General features: G+C 41.7%; 1 protein-coding gene across 5 annotated transcripts in view; it reads right to left on the bottom strand.

Annotated features, from left to right (window-relative positions):
• Positions 1–19,571, bottom strand: part of ADAM17 (ADAM metallopeptidase domain 17) — a 67,408-nt gene extending 47,837 nt beyond the window's left edge. The window contains exons 1-3 of one of the 5 annotated variants that reach the window (XR_010149632.1): positions 19,154–19,494; positions 6,758–6,890; positions 336–466 (exon numbers count right to left, since the gene is read on the bottom strand). Coding sequence is in view for 2 of the 5 variants with exons in the window: in XM_515293.9 (XP_515293.4) it covers positions 336–466; positions 6,758–6,890; positions 19,154–19,250 (361 nt within the window). In the remaining 3 variants the exon portion in view is untranslated. Of the gene's footprint in view, positions 1–335; positions 467–6,757; positions 6,891–19,153 lie in introns of all 5 variants that reach the window. The other 4 variants (XM_515293.9, XM_063790125.1, XM_063790124.1 and 1 more) reach the window with 4 other exon arrangements.
• Between the last annotated feature and the right edge of the window lie 350 nt (positions 19,572–19,921).

Below are 19,921 nucleotides of genomic sequence, written 5' to 3'. Positions count from 1 at the left end.
CACCAAGTATTTTATCTCCAAGCTTCCCTGTTTAAAATATCATAAAGAAAGCTTACAGTCACTGATGAAAAGAAAGGTTAAATTCCTATCACTTAAGAAGAATTTAATTTTAATCATTAAACCAGCCAGCTAGTATGACATTTAGATAATACTCATTTCCTCCTATTAGAATGTTCCTGCCTCTAAACTTATATACCTCAAAGAAAAGTCAAAGAATAGCACTTCTATGACACCCCGTCCCCACTATCCTGCACCAGAAAAGAATATGCAATCAAGTTAGATTTGGAGACCTAATACACCAGACACAGGGGCAAACCAACAAGCTCCATACTAACCAACCACGTGTCCAGTGAAGAAGTCCTGCCATTTTACAGTGTACTCGCTTTCATTTTTACCATCCACCACCACGACCTTGAAATTTTGTGAAAAACGTTCAGTACTTGATGTCAGGTATAATTTAAAATGCCTGAAGAAAAATGCATTCATGTTTTACTCTAAGCACACAAATTTTAAGTCTCATTTTCACATAATTAAACTTTCTTAAAAAGCCAGAAGCATTGACATTAATAAAACACTATGCAAGTTACAACTAAAGTCTTATTAGGTACTTAGAGCAATATATCTCCTGTAACGACAAATGGACTAATTTATTTAGCTATAAAAACAGCAGATCACAATAAACTCACACTAGGGTAAAGATATTCAAAGAACTTATACATTCATCTCTCCTGGAAAACACTGAAGAATAAGGAAACACACACGACTGCGTAGTTAAGTTGGAATCCTGATTATCTAAAAAAATTATTATTAAAAACTAATCCTATTATATACCATTTATTGAACACCTACTTGGTGTTAGGTACTATGCATCTATTATCCCCACTTCACACAAGTACAAATTGAGGCTTGGAAGCTAATCAACCTACTCAAAGTTACACAGCTAGTAAATGGTGAAACTGGGAAATAAACCTGGTTTATTTCAAAACCCTGTACTATGCTGTCTCTATCAAGCTGGGTGGACTATGAGAAAATTCTTATTGCTGTGCAAAATTAATAAATGCTGCTTTCTATATTTAAAAGTACTCATGCGGCCGCGCGTGGTGGCTCACGCCTGTAATCCCAGCACTTTGGGAGGTTGAGCTGGGCGGATCACGAGGTCAGGAGATCGAGACCATCCTGGCTAACACGGCGAAACCCCATCTCTACTAAAAATATAAAAATTAGCCAGGCGTGGTGGCGGGTGCCTATAGTCCCAGCTACTTGGGAGGCTGAGGCAGGAGAATGGAGTGAACCCGGGAGGCGGAGCCTGCAGTGAGCCGAGATCGCCAGCCTGGGTGACAGCGCGAGACTCCCGCTCAAAATAAGATTAAAAAAAAGTACTCATGCTTTTTTTCCTCCTCAAAACAACATATCTTGCAAAAAAGTAATCCACAATTACAGTTAGGAAAATAAATACAAGGTATCTAAGACAGACATTAGAATATAGACTCCATTGGCACCAGAAGACAGGAAAAGAGGGGAGGGGAGGGGAGGGGAGGAGAGGTGGAGGAGAGGGGAGGAGAGGGGGAGGAGAGGGGAGGAGAGGGGGAGGAGAGGGGAAGGGAAGGGGAAGGGAGGGGAGGAGAGGGGAGGGGATATACACTTCAGTTCTTTAGTGGGCTTACTATTCTTTTTGTTGAGTTTCAGTCCAGTTCTTTAATTGGCTTACTATTCTTTTTGTTTTCTATGACTTTCCATCCTTACATGAAAACTAGGAGTGGTGAGCAAGACTTTCTCAAGTATTATTTATAGTCTTTCAATGTGTCCATGAACACCAAAGACAAAGAAAGGTATATTATTCATCTCACCCACAGAAACAAATTTTGTCAGCTGTTGTACTGAAAATATATTACTTCCCCATGGGATTGCAAAAGTCTTTAAACTACCGGAAAGAAATCTAGACTGGGACTATCTCCATGGCAACAAATATTTTTAACTTTTTGAGCATAACAAGGTAATTTTAGTTTGCTTGTGGTTTTTTAATGGTCAAAGGGAAAGGACAATAGAACATTATTTCGTAAATCCTTGGAACATTTTCTTCTGCTATCCTAAAACATATCTTCCCACACATTCTCAGTTATGATTTTTCCCTCCAGTTACGCTGAGAACTTTCAAAAGCATACTTATTATAAATGTCTTATTATTTTGTTTTAAAGCTAAGAGTTGCAACATTACTTAATGTTCTTTTCAGAAAGAAATCAGTGGAATTGCATTTTTCATTTGCTACACTAAGAATCTTTTCTAAAGATAAAGACCAAGCGATTATAAAATTCATGTTTTTTGATTTTCCAATATTAGCTTTTGAGTTATAAAACTTCCAACAGAATGTCAAAATTTCTTTTACTTTATCCTCCCAAAATTATGTGAAGTCATTTTCTTACAGATTTCTTTAACGTTTTATCTTTCTGACTTTTGACTTAAGAATTTACAGTAACTAAAGACCAGCTAACCAGTTTGAATCAACATTATTACCCTAACCATTTTTAATGGTCTATTTAGTCAGGTATATCACTTTCATTTCTTTATCAGTTCTAGACCTTCTCAAGTAATCTGATATATTTCACTTTTAGGAGAAACATTTAACTTTTTCCAAAAAAATTCAGGCAACATCAAAAAAGTATCAAAACAGTATATACTCCGCAGCTTTTTCGTTATTTAAAAATAAGATAATTTCTTGATTTTTTTTTTTTTTTGAGACGGAGTCTCACTCTGTCGCCCAGGCTGGAGTGCAGTGGCGCAATCTCGGCTCACTGCAAGCTCCACCTCCTGGGTTCACGCCATTCCCCTGCCTCAGCCTCCCAAATAGCTGAGACTACAGGCGCCTGCTACCACGCCTGGCTAATTTTTTGTATTTTTAGTAGAGACAGGGTTTCACCGTGTTAGCCAGGATGGTCTCGATCTCCTGACCTCATGACCTCATGATCCATCCAGCTCGGCCTCCCAAAGTGCTGGGATTACATATGTGAGCCACCACGCCTGGCTGATAATTTCTTGATTTATAACAAAAAGGAAATGAAACTTGTAAGGCAAATTTTAAACAAGTTTCTTTTTTTCTTAAGTTACTTCAACTCTTCATACAACCTCTCAGTGTTTCTATGCTTTTTCAACCTCTAATAGTTACATCCAAATTTAATGCAATGATCTTGGTTTAAATTACTTTGCCTTCCACTGCTATCAAAAAACGGAATCTTCTCATTTACCATCAAGTAATGAGGGGTTTCATAGAGTTAATTCAGCCCTGATACAAACTGATTACTTCAGCTATCTTTGTTTTTGTTCTTGTTTTAAACTTTAATGACGCAATATGATAGAAAAGAAAGGGTATGGGCTTTGGAGTCTGACAAACTTGGCTTAAGTCCTACTTTCATTTACTCACTGTCTGACCTTGGCCTCAATCTTTGAATCCTAAGTATTTATCTACAAATGGAAATAATATCACCTAATAACTGAATGGTTTTGGGGATTAAAGGAAATAACGTATTTTAAAACACCTGGTATAAAATTCCATAGACTGTTAGATAAATTTCCCATTAAATATTTAGTATGGAAACTTTGTAAAATAAATTACATACTTCCCTGCTTTCTTACACAGAGAAAAGATAACAAGTGGCTATGATTTAATATTTTCTTAGGGAATCAATGTCATCTACCAAACTTGAAAGAGAAATATGTAAGGCTATGGAAGTTTTTGCCTCTAGAATACGGATTCTACAGGCCACTTCAAATCCAAAGAAACCCAAAAAGCTAAACTTTGAGTTCTTTTCATTTTATAGTTTCCTCACTCTTCCTTCGCTCCTACTCATTTCTTGCTACTATATCCACTTCTTCACCAAACTCTCCACCAGTATAGCAGAAATAACACAAGTTTTGGAGTCCAACCTTTGTTCAAATCTTGTATCTGTCATTTACTAGCTGAGTAATCTTGGGCAAGTTACTAAGCTGTCTAAGCCTTAATTTTTTTTTTTTGTTGTTCCTTCAAAAAAGGAATCACTTTTAGAGATAACTTATGTAAAATGCCAGTAAATTACAGAAAATAAGTACCTGATTAACTGTAGCTATTAATATTACCAACCTGCTCAAATTTGGTGTAAGTTGAAAGCTAATAACCAATACTGTAATATTCTGACATAAAATCGAATAAAAAGAAGTCATTAAAAAATAACCTAAGGATAATTGCAATAGCTAGGAAAAATTAATTTGCATTAAAAATTTGCCTAAAATAACCACATGACAATGAACCAATCTCCTTAATATACTAAGCACTGCTACAATTCAGTAGTTAGAAAGACAAATTCAATAGAAAAATAGTCAAAAGAGATAAAAAGGCAGTTTACAGAAATATAAAACAAATTACTTACAAATATATAAAGAGATGCTCAATGTCACACAAAATGAAAATCAAAACAACTATAAAATGCCATGCCCTTTAGAGGGGTGACAGTTAAAGGCTGATAAACCTACTATTGGCAAAGATAACAGGAAACAGGTAAACTCATATATTGCTGCTGGAAGAATAAATTTGTCAAATCTCTTTGGGAGGAAAGAGCAATATCAATAAACATAGTATACATATCCTTGACCCAGTAATTCTCCTTCCAGGAATATATCCTATAAAAACACCTCACCAAGGTACACATTTACAAAGATACTCACTAGAGCACTGTTTGTTGTATTAAAAAAATCACTTTGGTTAAACAATATCCAACTGTAGTGTATTAGTACGTTGTTACAATTTTATGCAATAGGAATATTTATGCTGCTGTTTAAAATGAGGTAAATATGCTATCTATATCACCTATACACACACAGAGAGAGACCTATAGGCAAAAAACATGTATTAAAATATTTTGGGCCAGGCACGGTGGCTCACACCTGTAATCCCATCACATTGGGAGCCTGAGGCAGGTGGATCACCTGAGGTCAGGAGTTCAAGACCATCCTGGCCAACATGGTGAAACCTCATCTCTACTAAAAATACAAAAATTAGCTGAGCGTGGCAGTGGGCGCCTGTAATCCCAGCTACTCGGGAGGCTGAGGCAGGAGAACTGCTTGAACCCGAGAGGTGGAGGCTTCAGTGAGCTAAGATTGTGCCATTGCACTCCAGTCTGGGCGACAAGAGCAAAAACTCTGTCTCAAAAAACAAAAAACAAAACAAAACAAAAAATTGGAAGTTTACAAAGGAAACCTCTCTGGGTCTGAGAAGTCTAACTGAGTTAGAAGTAAAAACTTTGCATATCCTCCATGGCTTGTTTTTTAAACCAGACGCACATATTCCTTTTATTTTTTAACATAGTTGAGAAGGCTTGTCCTATATAAAGAATAAAGATGGCCAGATGCAGTGGCCCCTGTCTGTAATCCCAGCACTTTGGGAGGCCGAAATGGTGGATCACTTGAGGTGAGGAGTTCAAGACCAGCCTGGCCAACATGGTGAAACTCTGTCTCTACTAAAAATAACAAAAATTACCCAGGCGTGGTGCTGTGCACCTGTAGTCCCAGCTACTCGAGAGGCTGAGGCACAAGAATCGCTTGAACCCAGGAGGCAGAGGTTGCAGTGAGCCAAGATCACACAACTGCACTCCAGCCTGGACGACAGAGCAAGACTCTCAAAAAAATAAATAAAGAATAATTCAGTCAATTCTCCATGTGTCTGTTTTTTGATACTGAATAAAGCTTCCTAAAGACTTTAAAAAGAGGCCTGCAATTATTTAACATTTCAATGTGCAAAACAATACGTGGTATTAAAATTACTACTGAAATAGAACATATCCATCAATTTATGCTAAGAAGTAAGAGGAACTCAATGTAGAAAGAACATTAAATTTGGGCCAGGCATGGTGGCTCACACCTGTAATCCCAGCACTTTGGGAGGCCAAGATGGAAAGACCACCTGAGCCCAGAAGTTCAAGATCAGCCTGGGCAACATGGCAAGACCCTGTTTTTAAAAATAAATAAATATGAAGCAGGTTAAAGAATCCTGGAAACTAAGTAACTAGTTAGCTAAATAGATAAATAGAACAGTAAAATCTAGACCCAGCTCACCACCAGGCTGTGGGGTCCTGAACAAAATCTTTATTTCTTCATATATAAAGATAATATTTAGCACATGATTGATGGTTATAAAGTAGCACCAAAAACAAAAGGTTTTATAAGCATTCAATTAATTTAAATTATGTTAGAATTTTCTAAACATCGTTACCATCATTAAGACCTCTGCAATATCTATTTACTTTTTTAAAAATACTCATCAGTATGAACTTTATTTATTTTATTTATTTATTTTTTGAGACAGAGTCTCACTCTCTTGCCCAGTCTGGAGTGCAGTGGCACCATCTCGGCTAGTGCAGCCTCCACCTCCCCGGTTCAAGTGATTCTCCTGCCTCAGCCTCCCAAGTAGCTGGGATTACAGGCACGTGTCACCATGCCTAATTTTTGTACTTTTAGTAGAGACGGGGTTTTGCCATGTTGCCCAGGCTGAGCTTGGGCAAACTCCTGAGCTCAAGCAATCCACATGTCTTGGCCCCCCAAAGTGCTCAGATTACAGGCGTGAGCCACTGCACCCAGCCCCTGTATGAATTTTAGAATAAGCATTATACTGGAAATTAATTACAAATCTTTAAAATGTAATTTCCCAAGATTTCAGTAGATACCCTTACTTTTTTGTTTTTGCCAAACCAAGCCCCCAGTGCCCCAACATTATTCCATGAATAATTCAAATTACCTTTTCAAAGCTGAAAAAGTTAGTAGTGTTTCTACATGTGTTGAAGTCTGTAGATCTCTTTTTCTTACCGAATGCTGCTGGATATTAGATAAAGAGAGAATATCGTAGTCTGAGAGCAAAGAATCAAGCTTCTCTGAAATAAAGGTAAAAAAGGTATTAGCATCTAAACCTAATAATCAATTGTAGTATCGTTAAAATGAGAGTGCCAGACAATAAATCTTTCCTGATGTAATCCATTAGGAAGTGCCAAGCACAAACTATAAATCATTTTTTATCAACAGAAACTCCACTGCCTCTTCCAAAATCAGGATTTTTAGAAGACAAATTGGGTGACTTGAGTCTCTTTAAAAACTGTCTAAAAATATTTGCACTGATGCCTTCCCTTTCTTTCAACAACTATCACTGCAGACACTATGGTATTCAAAATCCTTCCAATGGACTTAGAAGGTCCTCAAAATACAGCAACAGGAGCTTAAAATACAAGTTTACTGCTACTGATGTTAAATATGCTCACAAAACCAGTTTTAAAAGAAAGACTCTTACTCATGTGTGGAAGCTAAAAAAGTGGATCTCGTGGAGGTAGACAGCAGAATGGTGGTTACCAGAGGCTGAGAAGGGAAGTGGGAGTGGTGGAGATGAACAGAAAGTGGTCAGTGTTACAAAAATACAGTTTGATTAGTAAGTTCTAATATTTGATAGTACAGTACAGAAATTATAGTTAACAATTTATTGTATACTTCAAAACAGCTAGAAGACTTGTAATATTCCTAACACAGAAAAGATGTTTCAAATGATGGGTATCCCAATCACCCTGATTTGATCACTACACATTATACACAGGTATCAAAATATCACATGTACCCAAAAAACACATATCACTAAATAAAACAAAAACTCAATTTAACCATACAACTGCCAAGAGACACCCCCCACCTTTCCCAAACCCCTTCTTTATCCTCTACCCAATACCCTACCCTCCTACCCTCCTACCCTAACTGGCTTCCAGAATGCTAGCAATTAGGCCTTTACCTTCCAGAGGAATATGGAAATCTGACAATCTCTAATGAAAAACCTAAGATTCTGATATCAAAAGTTTCCCAAATGAGGCCATGCATGGTGGCTCACACCTGTAATCCCAGCACTTTGGGAGGCCAAGGATCACCTGAAGCCAGGAGTTCCAGACCAGCCTGATTAACATGGTGAAACCCTGTCTCTACTAAAAATACAAAATTAGCCGGGCATGGTGGTGCATGCCTGTAATCCCAGCTAGTTTGAGGCAGAAGAATCGCTTGAACCCAGGAGTCAGATGTTGCAGGGAGCTGAGATTGCACCACTGCACTCTAGCCTGGGCGACAGAGCAAGACTCCATCTCTAAGCGGGGGAAAAAAGGCCGGGCTGGGCACGGTGGCTCACGCCTGTAATCCCAGCACTTTGGGAGGCCAAGGCAGGGGGATCACAAGGTCAGGAGATGGAGACCATCCTGGCAAACATGGTGAAACCCAGTCTCTACCAAAATACAAAAAATTAGCCAGGCGTGGTGGCGGGCGCCTGTAGTCCCAGCTACTCATGAGGCTGAGGCAGAGGAATCGCTTGAACCTGGGAGGCGGAAGTTGCAGTGAGCTGAGATCACATCACTGCACTCCAGCCTGGCGACAGAGCAAGACTCCATCTCAAAAGAAAAGAAAAGAAAAAAAAAAAGCCAAAAAGGGCTATGTTTTATTCATTACAACATCCTTGCCTCACAATACTCAGCAAAAACCTTGCACATATCAGCATTCACATGTTCACAAACTGCACGAATTCTCAGTGCTGAAATGCAATATGATCCTTTAGTTCTTCAATTTCCCTGATACAGGTTGGTACATGAACTCAGTTTCATTCAAGATCATAATCACTCCTACTGACTTAGGAACTTAACCTCAACATTATAGTTTCATTGTCAATAATATAGCCCAGTAGTTCTCAAAGTGTAGTTCCCAAACCAGCAGCATCATCATCAACTGGGAATTTGTTAAAAATGCAAATGCTCAGGTCTCCCCTCAGACCTGCTCAAACAGAAATCCGCCCAGTGGGATCCAATAGTCTGTGTTTAACAAGGCTTCCAGGCAAGGCTGACACACTCAAATATGAAAATCACTGAACTGGCTGGGCATGGTGGCTCACACTTGTAATCCCAGCACTTTGAGAGGCAGAGGCGGGTGGATCACCTGAGGTCAGGAGTTCAAGACCAGCCTGGCCAACATGGCAAAACCCTGTCTCTACCAAAAATACAAAAAATTAGCTGGGCATGGCAGCAGACGCCTATAATCCCAGCTACTCGGTAGGCTGAGGCAAGAGAACTGCTTGAACCTGGGAGGCAGAGGTTGCAGTGAGCCGAGATCACACCACTACTCTCCAGCCTGGGCAACAAGGCAAGACTCCATCTCAAAAAAGAAAAAGAAAAAACCACTGAACTAAGCTAAAGGAAGGTAACAACTCAAAGTAAAGAAAAAAACTTTAGCCACAAAGATGTTCATTATTCAGCCTTGCCTTATTTTCAAGGACAAAAACCAGAATGAAGGTAAATTAGTAACTGTGAAATGGTTGGATGTTGTAACACTTCCAAAGACAGGGGAAAAAATCTGCAACGATTTTAAATGTCGTTTACAAAAGGTTTTTAAGAACATGGGGCTGAGGGTGTGGCTCGCTCCTGTAATCCCAGCACTTTGGGAGGTCAAGGTGAGAGAATTGCTTGACCCAAGGAGTTCGAGACCAGCCTGGGCAAAATAGTGAGACCCTCATCTCTCCAAAAAGTAAAAATAAAACTAGCCAGGCATGGTGGCATGTGCTTGTAGTCTCAGCTACTCAGAAGGTTCAGGTGGGAGGATCACTTGAGCCCAGGAGGTCAAGGCTGCAGTAAGCCAAGATAGCACCACTGCACTCCAGCCTGGGTGACAGGATGAGACCCAGTCTAAAAAAAAAAAAAAGAAAGAAAGAAAAGAAAAAGAAAGAACATGGAAAAATACATATGTTATAATGTTAAATATAGATTTCAGAAATATTCATATTGTATAATCTTAACTATGTATAAAAATAGGTCTAGAAAAAATAAGCACAAGACAGTAACATCATTGGTTATTTTGGGTATATTTTCTATAATAAGCACTTTTTAAATGTAGCTTGCTAAAGCACTTTAAAATACTTAACTAATGCATTTCAACTGCAACTGATTCTCTTTTAATAACTGGATATCTCAAATTGAAGATTCTGAAGCCATTACAAACTATAGTAAAAACAGTTCTTCCTTTGGAGCCAAACTGAAGCTACGTACTACTGCTATTGTGTTTTCACTAACAAGTAACCTCTCAGGTACTCAATATTTCACTGCACTTCACTTCCAAAATTCTAACCACTAGTAATCTCAATTTTTTACAGCCTTTACAACAGAATTTATATTTCTCCCCATTTCCCAAGAGTTTATCTCTTATCCATATCCAATTCTCTCAATAAACTTAAGTATAAACCACCTGCTTCTGACAGTAGAGTTTATTACAGTTAATACCAGACACTGCCGCACTGTCTATCTCAGCTCAGTGTCTGGCCATATTCTTTTTTTTTTTTTTTTTTTTTGAAATGGAGTCTCACTCTGTCGCCAGGCTGGAATGCAGTGGCGTGATCTCAGCTCACTGCAACCTCCGCCTCCTGGGTTCAAGCGATTCTCCTGTCTCAGCCTCCCAAGTAGCTGGGACTACAGGTGCACACCACCTATCCAGCTAATTTTTGTATTTTTAGTAGAGACGGGGTTTCACCGTGTTGGCCAGGATGGTCTTGATCTCTTGACCTCGTGATCCACCCACTTCGGCCTCCCAAAGTGCTGGGATTACAGGCGTGGGCCACAGAGCCCAGCCCATATTCTCTCTTTAAAAAACTACAATGGCTACCTACTTCTCTCTAGAATGAGAGCACCTTCCTTACTTTCTACAAGTTGGCACAGCAGTCATCATTTTGTTATCTTTTTTGTCATCTGCGTTTTATTTTTTGTTGTTTTTGCTTTTTGTTGTTTTGTTATGTGCTTTTGTTACCTTTTTCATCCCCCTACCCCTCCTTTCTTGCACACACATTCTACACTTATTTTTTCTCTTTTCCACCAGACTCCATTTACTTGATTATTTAACAAATATTTATTGAGAACCTCCTACCTTTCAGGCACTAAGGATACAACACAGAGAAAAAGAAACAGACTTCCAGTATTGTGACACTGGAGGAAAGACCAAAATTATTATAAAGTACATCACAGACCAAGACAGAAGTAGCCACAGAAAGTTATGCACAGACACAGCAGGGGCATGATCCCTGCCTGCTGAGTCAAAGATGTTTTCCCAGGGAAACGGTTTTGAAGACCAAAAGGATGAGGCAGCACCCCAGAGAAGGAAAAGAAAGGAGAGGCCTTAGGTCAAGGGCATAACATATGCTGAATTCCACAAAAAATAGAACACAACACTTAAAGACGTGAAAGCAACTCAATGAGGCTACACTGCAGAGCAGTACAGAGAGAATATGAAGTGTGAGGCTGGAGAGTCAGGCACTGGTCAGGCCATGAAGGGCTATGGAAGGAAATCAGGGATTCTGGGCTTTGGATAATGGCAATAGCTGTAAGTTGGAAATTTCATTATGGGCCAGCTGTGGTGGCTCATGCCTGTCATCCCAGCACCTTGGGAGGCCAAGATGGGTAGATCGCTTGAGCCCCAGGAGTTCAAGACAAGCTTGGGCAACACAGCAAAACCCCGTCTCTACCAAAAAAATAAATAAAATAAAATACAAAAATTAGCCAGGCGTGGTGGTGTACACCTGCAGTCCCAGCTGCTCAGGAGGCTGAGGTGGGAGGACGGCTTGAGCTCAGGAGGCAGAGGTTGCAGTGAGCTGATATCGTGCCACTGCACTCCAGCCTAGGCAACGAGGCCAGATCCTGTCTCAAAATCCAAAAAACAAAAGAGAGAGAAAGCCAAGGCGGGCGATCACTTGAGGTCAGGAGTTAGAGACCAGCCTGGCCAACGTGGCAAAACCCTGTCTCTGCTAAAAATACAAGATTAGCTGGGCGTGGTAGCAGGTGCATATAATCTCAGCTACTTGGGAGGCTGAGGCATGAGAATCGCTTGAACCCAGGAGGCAAAGGTGGCAGTGAGCCGAGATCACGCCACTGCACTCCAACCTGGGTGACAGAGTGAGACTCCATCCCCCCCAAAAAAGAAAGAAATTTCATTATGACTGCAGTGTGGAGAATGGGCTAGAGGGGAACAAGACCGGAATGTAGGAAATCTGCTGGTAGGCTGTAGAGCAAACCAAGTAGAAACCACTAAAAGACTCCTAGGTTGTGGCTCACTGTGATTAAAAAAAAAAAAAAGAAAAGAAAACAAGAGAGGGGCTGATATCAGGAGACAATTGGATGCTGAAAGATTCTGGAGTTTTGAATGATAGAGCCTTGGGAGAAACAGAAATGAAAACAAAAGATTCTGGAGTTTCATATTCTATTTTGTTCCTTATACACAGTTGCAATTTCATTGCTCATTTACATAGGACTTCCTTTGCATTAAGTCATCATGTCTAGTTGTGTTACTGATGAGCCACATAGTGATTTTCAGCAGGGAGAGTAAATCTATGTTATCACAAGATTCTTAACACTGACATCAGCGGTAAAAAGTAGCCAATACTTTGTTCCTTCTAAAGGTTTCAAAGAAGAATAAAAAGAAAACGGGGCTTTCAGGCCTGTAACAAAATGGCCTTCTGGTTGTAGCTGTGGAGTTGCCTACAGAAGATTAGATAAACCTTCCACTCCCCCACTTCTCTTATATCTGAATTGTTTTGTCTCTGGGATAAGCTTTTATGGCCATTCACTTTAATGCATTGACATAAAGTATATCCATATTTTCTTCATTAAGCCCAGAGCTGACATTTTTAAGCTAAAACTAATCGTGAAACTTTAAAAAATTATGTATATGGCAGGTCACAGTGGCTCACACCTGTAATCCCAGCACTTTGGGAGGCCGAGGTGGGTGGATCACAAGGGTGGGAGTTCAAGACCAGCCTGGCCAACATGGTAAAACCCAGTCTCTACTGAAAATACAAAAATTAGCCAGGCGCGGTGGCAGGCACCTGTAATCCCAGCTACTCAGAAGCCTGAGGCAGGAGAATCGCTTGAACCCGGGTGGCAGAGGTTGCAGTGAGTGAGCTGAGATCACGCCACTGCACTCCAGCCTAGGTGATAGAGTGAGACTCCATCTCAAAAACAAACAAACAAAAATTATGAATATAATTTTGTGTGTATATCAACATATATACACATAAGTATAGTGGTATGTATATAACTGTCCCACACGTATTTAAGAACAATGTAAATAAAGTGTTATATGAGAAGGTTCTGGAAACGTGTGGGTTTTTGTTTTGTTTTGTTTTTGAGACAGGGTCTCGCTCTGTTGCTCAGGCTAGAGTGCAGGGCACAATCACCACTCACTGCAGCCTCAACCTCCTGGGCATGAGCAATCCTCCGGGTGGCTGGGACCACAGGCACATGCCACCGCACCTGGCTAATTTTTGTTTCTATTTTTTTGTAGAGACAAGGTCTTGCCATGTTGCCCAGCCTGGTCTCAAACTCCTGGGCTCAAGTGATCCTTCCCCCTTAGCTTTCCAAAATGCTGAGATGACAGTCGTGAGCCACCGTGCCCAGCTTGTGGATTTTTTACATTAATTTCTTTTATTTTTTCAGCAAATTGCATTTTCCTAAAATACTACTTGAGAGTGTACTGCAGAACCCCAAGGCACTCAGCTCACTCTTCACTGCTCTGCTGCATGAAGTACAAAAAGTTCCCCCAAAATGACACTATCAATGTCATGCTCCTACTTCTGATATCAGAAATGGAAAACATAAAGCCAGTACTGCTGTGAAGTGTTTATTGTGTTTGTGCTGAAGACACAGGAGCCTTCCTCTTCAGCACTCCCCAAAACACACAGGACAGGGAAGCAGGCCACGTGTAATTAAGTGTCAGGTGCGGGTTGTTGGGACTAAGGAATGAGAAAAAGGGAGCAGTGCTCTCTGCTAGGCCAGGGACCCCAGAGCCTGGGAACTAAACAACTTTATGGATTTATACCAGTAAAGGAGGATGGAGTATGAGCTGCTTCAACTAATTCCCTATCAAGAGCTCCTCAACAGACCTGGGACGTAACCTGAGCCAAGACTCTCCAGCAAGACCAGTAACCAGGATGCAAGTTTCAGGTTAGGCAATGAGACTACTTCCACAATTACCAGCAGCCCTGCCTAGTCCTAGGCTAAACCTGTATCCGATACTCATTCTTTTTTTTTTTTTTTTTTTTTTGAGATGGAGTCTCACTCTGCAGCCCAGGCTGCAGTGCAGTGGCTCAACCTTGGCACACTGCAACCTCTGCCTCCCAGGTTCAAGCGATTCTCCTGCCTCAGCCTCCCCAGTAGCTGGGATTACAGGCACGCACCACCACGCCTGGCTAATTTTTGTATTTTTAGTAGAGACAGGTTTCACCATGTTGGTCAAGCTGGTCTTGAACTCCTGGCCTCAAGTCATCCGCCGGCCTCAGCCTCCCAAAGTGCTGGGACTATAGGTGTAAGCCACTGTGTCCAGCTACTCATTCTTGTAATCAAAAGAATAGGTAACTGGCTGGGGCAGTGGTTCACGTCTGTAATCCCAGCACTTTGGGAGGCTGAGGCAGGTGGATCACCAGAGGTCAGGAGTTCAACACAGGCCTGTCCAACATGATGAAACCCCATCTCTACTAAAAATACAGAAAAAAAAAAAAAAAAATTAGCCAGGCGTGGTGGGGGACACCTGTAATCCCAGCTATTCGTGAGGCTGAGGCATGAGAATCACTTGAACCTGGGAAGTGGAGGTTGCAGTAAGCCAAGATTGCGCCACTGCGCTCCAGCCTGGGTGACAGTGAGACTCTGTCTCAAAAAAAAAAAAAAGGTAACTAATTTTGGACATGTTATATTTGAAGTGCCAAATGGGCAGCTGAATATGAACTCCAGAGAACAAGTCCAGGTCAGAGATACACGTCTAGTCATTAGCAGAACACTGTCAAATGAAGTGAAACCAGTACAACTCATGTAACAACAAAGAAAAAAAAAAAAAAAAAAAGGAAGTGGGGGAAACGGAGAGATGCCCATTTCCTTGGCTGATTTTAGGAGTAAATAAAGAGATACAGATTGAGCATCCCTTATCCAAAATGCTTGAGACCAGAAGTGTTTCATTCATCAGAATTTTTTAAATTTTGAAATATTTGCATATACATAATGAGGTATCTTGGGGATGGGACCCAAGTCTAAATATAAAATTCATTTATGTTTCATTTATTCACTTACTTTGAGATGGAGTCTCGCTCTGTCGCCCAGGCTGGAGTGCAGTGGTGCCATCTCAGCGCACTGCAAGCTCCGCCTCCCAGGTTCACACCATTCTCCTGCCTCAGCCTCCCGAGTAGCTGGGACTACAGGGGCCTGCTACCACACCTGGCTAATTTTTTGTATTTTTAGTACAGACAGGGTTTCACCATGTTAGCTAGGATGGTCTCGATCTCCTGACCTCGTGATCCACCCAGCTCGGCCTCCCAAAGTGCTGGGATTACAGGCATGAGCCACCGCGCCTGGCCTAAACAATATTTTTAAGTAACTTTTTTTGCATGAAAAAAAGTTTGTGTACAACGAAGCATTCGAAAGCAAAGGTGTCACTGTCTCGGCCACCCACATAAATAATCTGTGGTTGTCTGGCATCACCATCATTCCTGACTGATTTTACATGCTACAATAAGTAATCATTTTGTTATACCTATTCACACATAAGTACTATACAGTAAAAAATATACCACTAACAGTGAAAAAATCGTGTGTTAGGGGTAATGTGTGCTGTCATGCCAGCATTCAAAAAGTTTCAAATTTTGGAGCATTTCAGATTAGGGATGCTCAACCCATATATGAAAAGCCTTTCATTTCACTTCCGTTACCTCAATGAAGCCCATTCCTGTCCTCCTTTCCTATCAATCTTTTTCAGACTTTCTTCACATTACACTTCCAGCTGTATACACTTATTATCTCACAAATAGAAAATGGTGAAGGATCCAAAAATCAACCACAATTGGCCTTGGAGGAAACCTATATTTAATGTTCTAGGAAATCCTGTGAAAGTCAAAAGGATCTCTCCAGTTTCCCCATCACAATTATCTGCTTAACTCCTCTCCATTCTACTCTTGAAATATGGTTTATCTCTTAGACTAATATAAAGCAGAGTTACATTAAATCTCCCTTGGAGCAGTTAGGGCAGTTAAGCATTTAGGTTTCAAAGGAATGCAGCCAGTAAGCAAAATTAACATCAAAAGAGAAAGCCAGATGTCAAAATACTGAGTAAAATGGTGCTGTCAATAATGAAATCAGCACTGCAACATGGAGAATCCCCATGCCAATAACCTCAAGGTAAATTTGAAAATACATGTTTCAGATACAAACTTTCTCATCCCTCATCTGTGACCTATATTTTTTCCTCCCACCCACTACATCCTCTTTTATTAAAAGTAACACAAAGGGAAAACAATTTTGAAATCAAAGTGAGACTTATACACCCCAGCTGCAACTTCAACAAGATATCATCATGACTAAGCTCATATGACTCATAACTTTCCTAAATTATGCAATTCATAACAGTTCAATTGAAATCATTTTTGGTGACCCATAGAGGACTCTAAAAACCAGGCTTCATTTTATTAGGTATTTTTTGCCTTTCAGAAAAATGTTGTCATATGCCTAATCGATATTGAGTACTGCAATATAGTAGTATTTGTAGGACAATAAACATAAAAAATAAATAATAAAGCATGCTTTTCAACTATGAAACTATTTGCTAGTCTTGACCAACTCAATCTAATGGTAAGGTTAAGTAACAAATTATATTGTAAGCTGTCAAACAAACTGAAAAAAAAAAGTCATTCTTCAAAAGAAAAATACCCACAAGGCCTATGTTCATCATTGACAACTGACAGCATCTTCCTGAGACTCATTTTCCTCCTCCTTTATTTGAAAACTAGACTTGATCTCTAAGATTCATTTGGTGATAACATTTGCTATAACGTACTCTAGCACTCTCCTCTATGCTGTTTTAGAAGTGTCCTAAATGAATGTCTATTTCCCTATGCTATAACCATTTGAAGATGGATATCGTCTGATCTTTGTATTTCCAATGCCACGTATAATACTTGTGTGTCCTTCAAATATTTCGTTTAAAAAAAAAAAAAAAAGAGGCCGGGCGTGGTGGCTCAAGCCTTTAATCCCAGCACTTTGGGAGGCCGAGGTGGGCCGATCACCTGAGGTCAGGAGTTCGAGATCAGCCTGAATAACATGGAGAAACCCCATCTCTACTAAAAATACAAAACATTAGCCGGACGTGGTGGCACATGCCTGTAATCCCAGCTACTTGGGAGGCTGAGGCAGGAGAATTGCTTGAACCCGGGAGGCGGAGGTTGTGGTGAGCTGAGATGACGCCATTGCACTCCAGCCTGGGCAACAAGAGCAAAACACTGCCTCAAAAAAAAAAAAAAAGAAAAGAAAAGAAAAGAAAAAAGAAAAGTCTATGCATTCTTCTGGCACAGATGGTCTGCATTTTGCAAATAAAAAACAAACACATGGGCCAGGAGCGGTGGTTCATGCCTGTAATCCCAGCACTTAGGGAGGCCCAGGTGGGCGGATCACGAGGTCAAGAGTTCGAGACCAGCCTGGCCAACATGGTGAAACCCCGTCTCTACTAGGAATACAAAAATTAGCTGGGCGTGGTGGCACATGCCTGTAATCCCAGCTACTCAGGAGGCTAAGGCAGGTGAACTGCTTGAACCCCGGGAGGCGGAGGTTGCAGTGAGCTGAGATCGCGCCACTGCACTCCAGCCTGGGCAACAGAGCAAGACTGTGTCTTGGAAAAAAAAAATGGTCTAAAAAACCTTACGATCTGCAAATGTTATGAATTGATCTAGAAAGTAATGTTTTTCTTTAAACTGTATGCTTCCTTGGGACTCATGCTTATTTTTACCTACGAACAACAGATTAATAACATAAGTGAAACAGTTGTGTCAGGGTGGTGCAAATATAATTTTAATATCTCAAAATACATATTTATTCTTTTTACTAACATTTATCCTTAAAATGAAGACCCTTACCCTATCCCTCCATCCTAACCACAATCCTACCTCAAAATGTCCTTCAATTTGTACTGACTTACCACTTCTCAGCACCTCCTAACTAGATCCCTTGCCTTTCATTAGTCACTTGTAATCCATTTCAATCGGAAAGAATCATAAGACAGCTGTTCAAGTGATAACACTCTCAACACCTTTAATATCCATATCAATCCATTACAATTTCTGTCCACTAAATATAAAGAAAAAAAATACTACACATGGTATCATGGTGAAATTTGGGAACCAGTACAACCATGCAAGCCTACAATTTCACACACTTGGAAAACATTATTTCACACTTTATTACTACTTAAAGTGTCTTACACGTCAATTTTTGAAAGAGAAAAGGATTTTAAAATACACTACAAGTTCACGCAAACTTACTTCCACCAAAGTTCAGATCCCTTAATGCATGTCCATCCTTAAAATCCAATCTCTCTGGAAAATCTAATGAAATAGGAACCCTCTACTTTCTAGCCTCTAAACTCATCAAACTCGTCACTCTTGATAATTTCTTTGTTTAAAAGTGCAAGGAAAGCATTCATAGTGGCAGCATCACGAGTTGGCTTAGCAGGTTTCCGCCTCCCCCCATCTCCCAAGCACCTCCAATAAGCTACAATTGAAATAACCAAGAACGTGCTTAGGATGTTCGCAAAAACACAACTCTTGAGACTCCAACTCCAGTCTCCGCCTCCCAACGAGATTACTGCATAAGTACCTCCTACAGCAGAAATTCTAGTTCCCTCCTTCGAGGACCAGGAAGAATTCTGGAGCTTTGGGGCCCTTCCTTTCTGGCTCTGGTAGGAACACACAACACTAGATTTGTTCCTTACTAAGGCAAGAACCCTGACCACATCTCCCTCTCCAAACAAGATCCAGCCGCCCTACTCCTTACCGCTTTCCCAACACCCTCCCCGAACACAAAGCTAGGGAGCAAACCCCTCTCAGGCGCTCAGTCACTACATGGAGCCCGTCCAGTAGCCCTTTCCCACTCAGAGACAGGCCCATCTCCTTTATTCTTTCCCCAAACTCCGAGAGCCACACCCCCTTCTACACTGAAAACTTAGGGACGCGCCACCATCGCCAATACCCCGCCCCCAAACACCTGATAGACCCAGCTCCCCTGCTCTTCCCTCAAACGAGCGCTCCAGGCGCCGGCCTAAGCCAACTCCCCTGGGTCTTTACCGAGTCTCTGGTGGGGGCCGAAGCCCGGGTCATCCGGAGGTCGCGGCGCCAGCACGAAAGGAACCACGCTGGTCAGGAATAGGAGAGACTGCCTCATGTTCCCGGCCCCGCTACCGGCTCCACCTCTCTGGGCAGCCTTCGCCTGACGGGGTTTCGGAAAACTGCTCACATCGGGGGAGGACGGGATCCGCCCGGCCTAGCCCCTCAAACCTCTTTTCCCTCCCGCGCCGCCTACTGGGAAGATTCTACCGCCAGGCTCGACGCCCCCGGAAGTGCAGGTGGCGTTACCAAAGGCCGGCTCAGCCAGCTTCCGGCCGCCGCTGTTCCCCCGCACCACCCACAGCCGGAAGCCGGCTGCCGCGCGGCATCCCGGGAGGCTCCGCTTGCCCCGCCCCACGCCGGTGCGCCGCGGGCCTCTGGTCGGCTGCCGTGTTCGGCCCCGCCCGTCACGTCTAGCTGGGGCTCGCCCGGCGCCTTCCTGGACGCAGACGTATAAGTCCCAACTCCACCCAGTCCGGCCTGGCCTCTGTCCCCGGGTGACCGCGGAATGGGGAGGCGGGAGCTAGCGAGCAGGCCCTCAGGCACGTCTGGCCGCCTCCTTTGTCTTGATGCCCACGTCTGGTTAGGATCCCTGCTGTCCATTTTATTAAAGGAGATGTAAAAAGCGGCCTGGGGCCCAGCGACCTGCCCAGGGCGGACTAGGAGGCGCGACTGGCCCGATGCCGCAGGCTCTCTGCCCAGTATGCTCAGGTGGGAGGGCGGGGACAT

This window comes from Pan troglodytes, chromosome 12 (genome assembly GCF_028858775.2).
Source record: "Pan troglodytes isolate AG18354 chromosome 12, NHGRI_mPanTro3-v2.0_pri, whole genome shotgun sequence".
NCBI classification, from domain to species: Eukaryota; Metazoa; Chordata; class Mammalia; order Primates; family Hominidae; genus Pan; species Pan troglodytes.
This window is presented reverse-complemented; position numbering and strand designations above follow the sequence as displayed.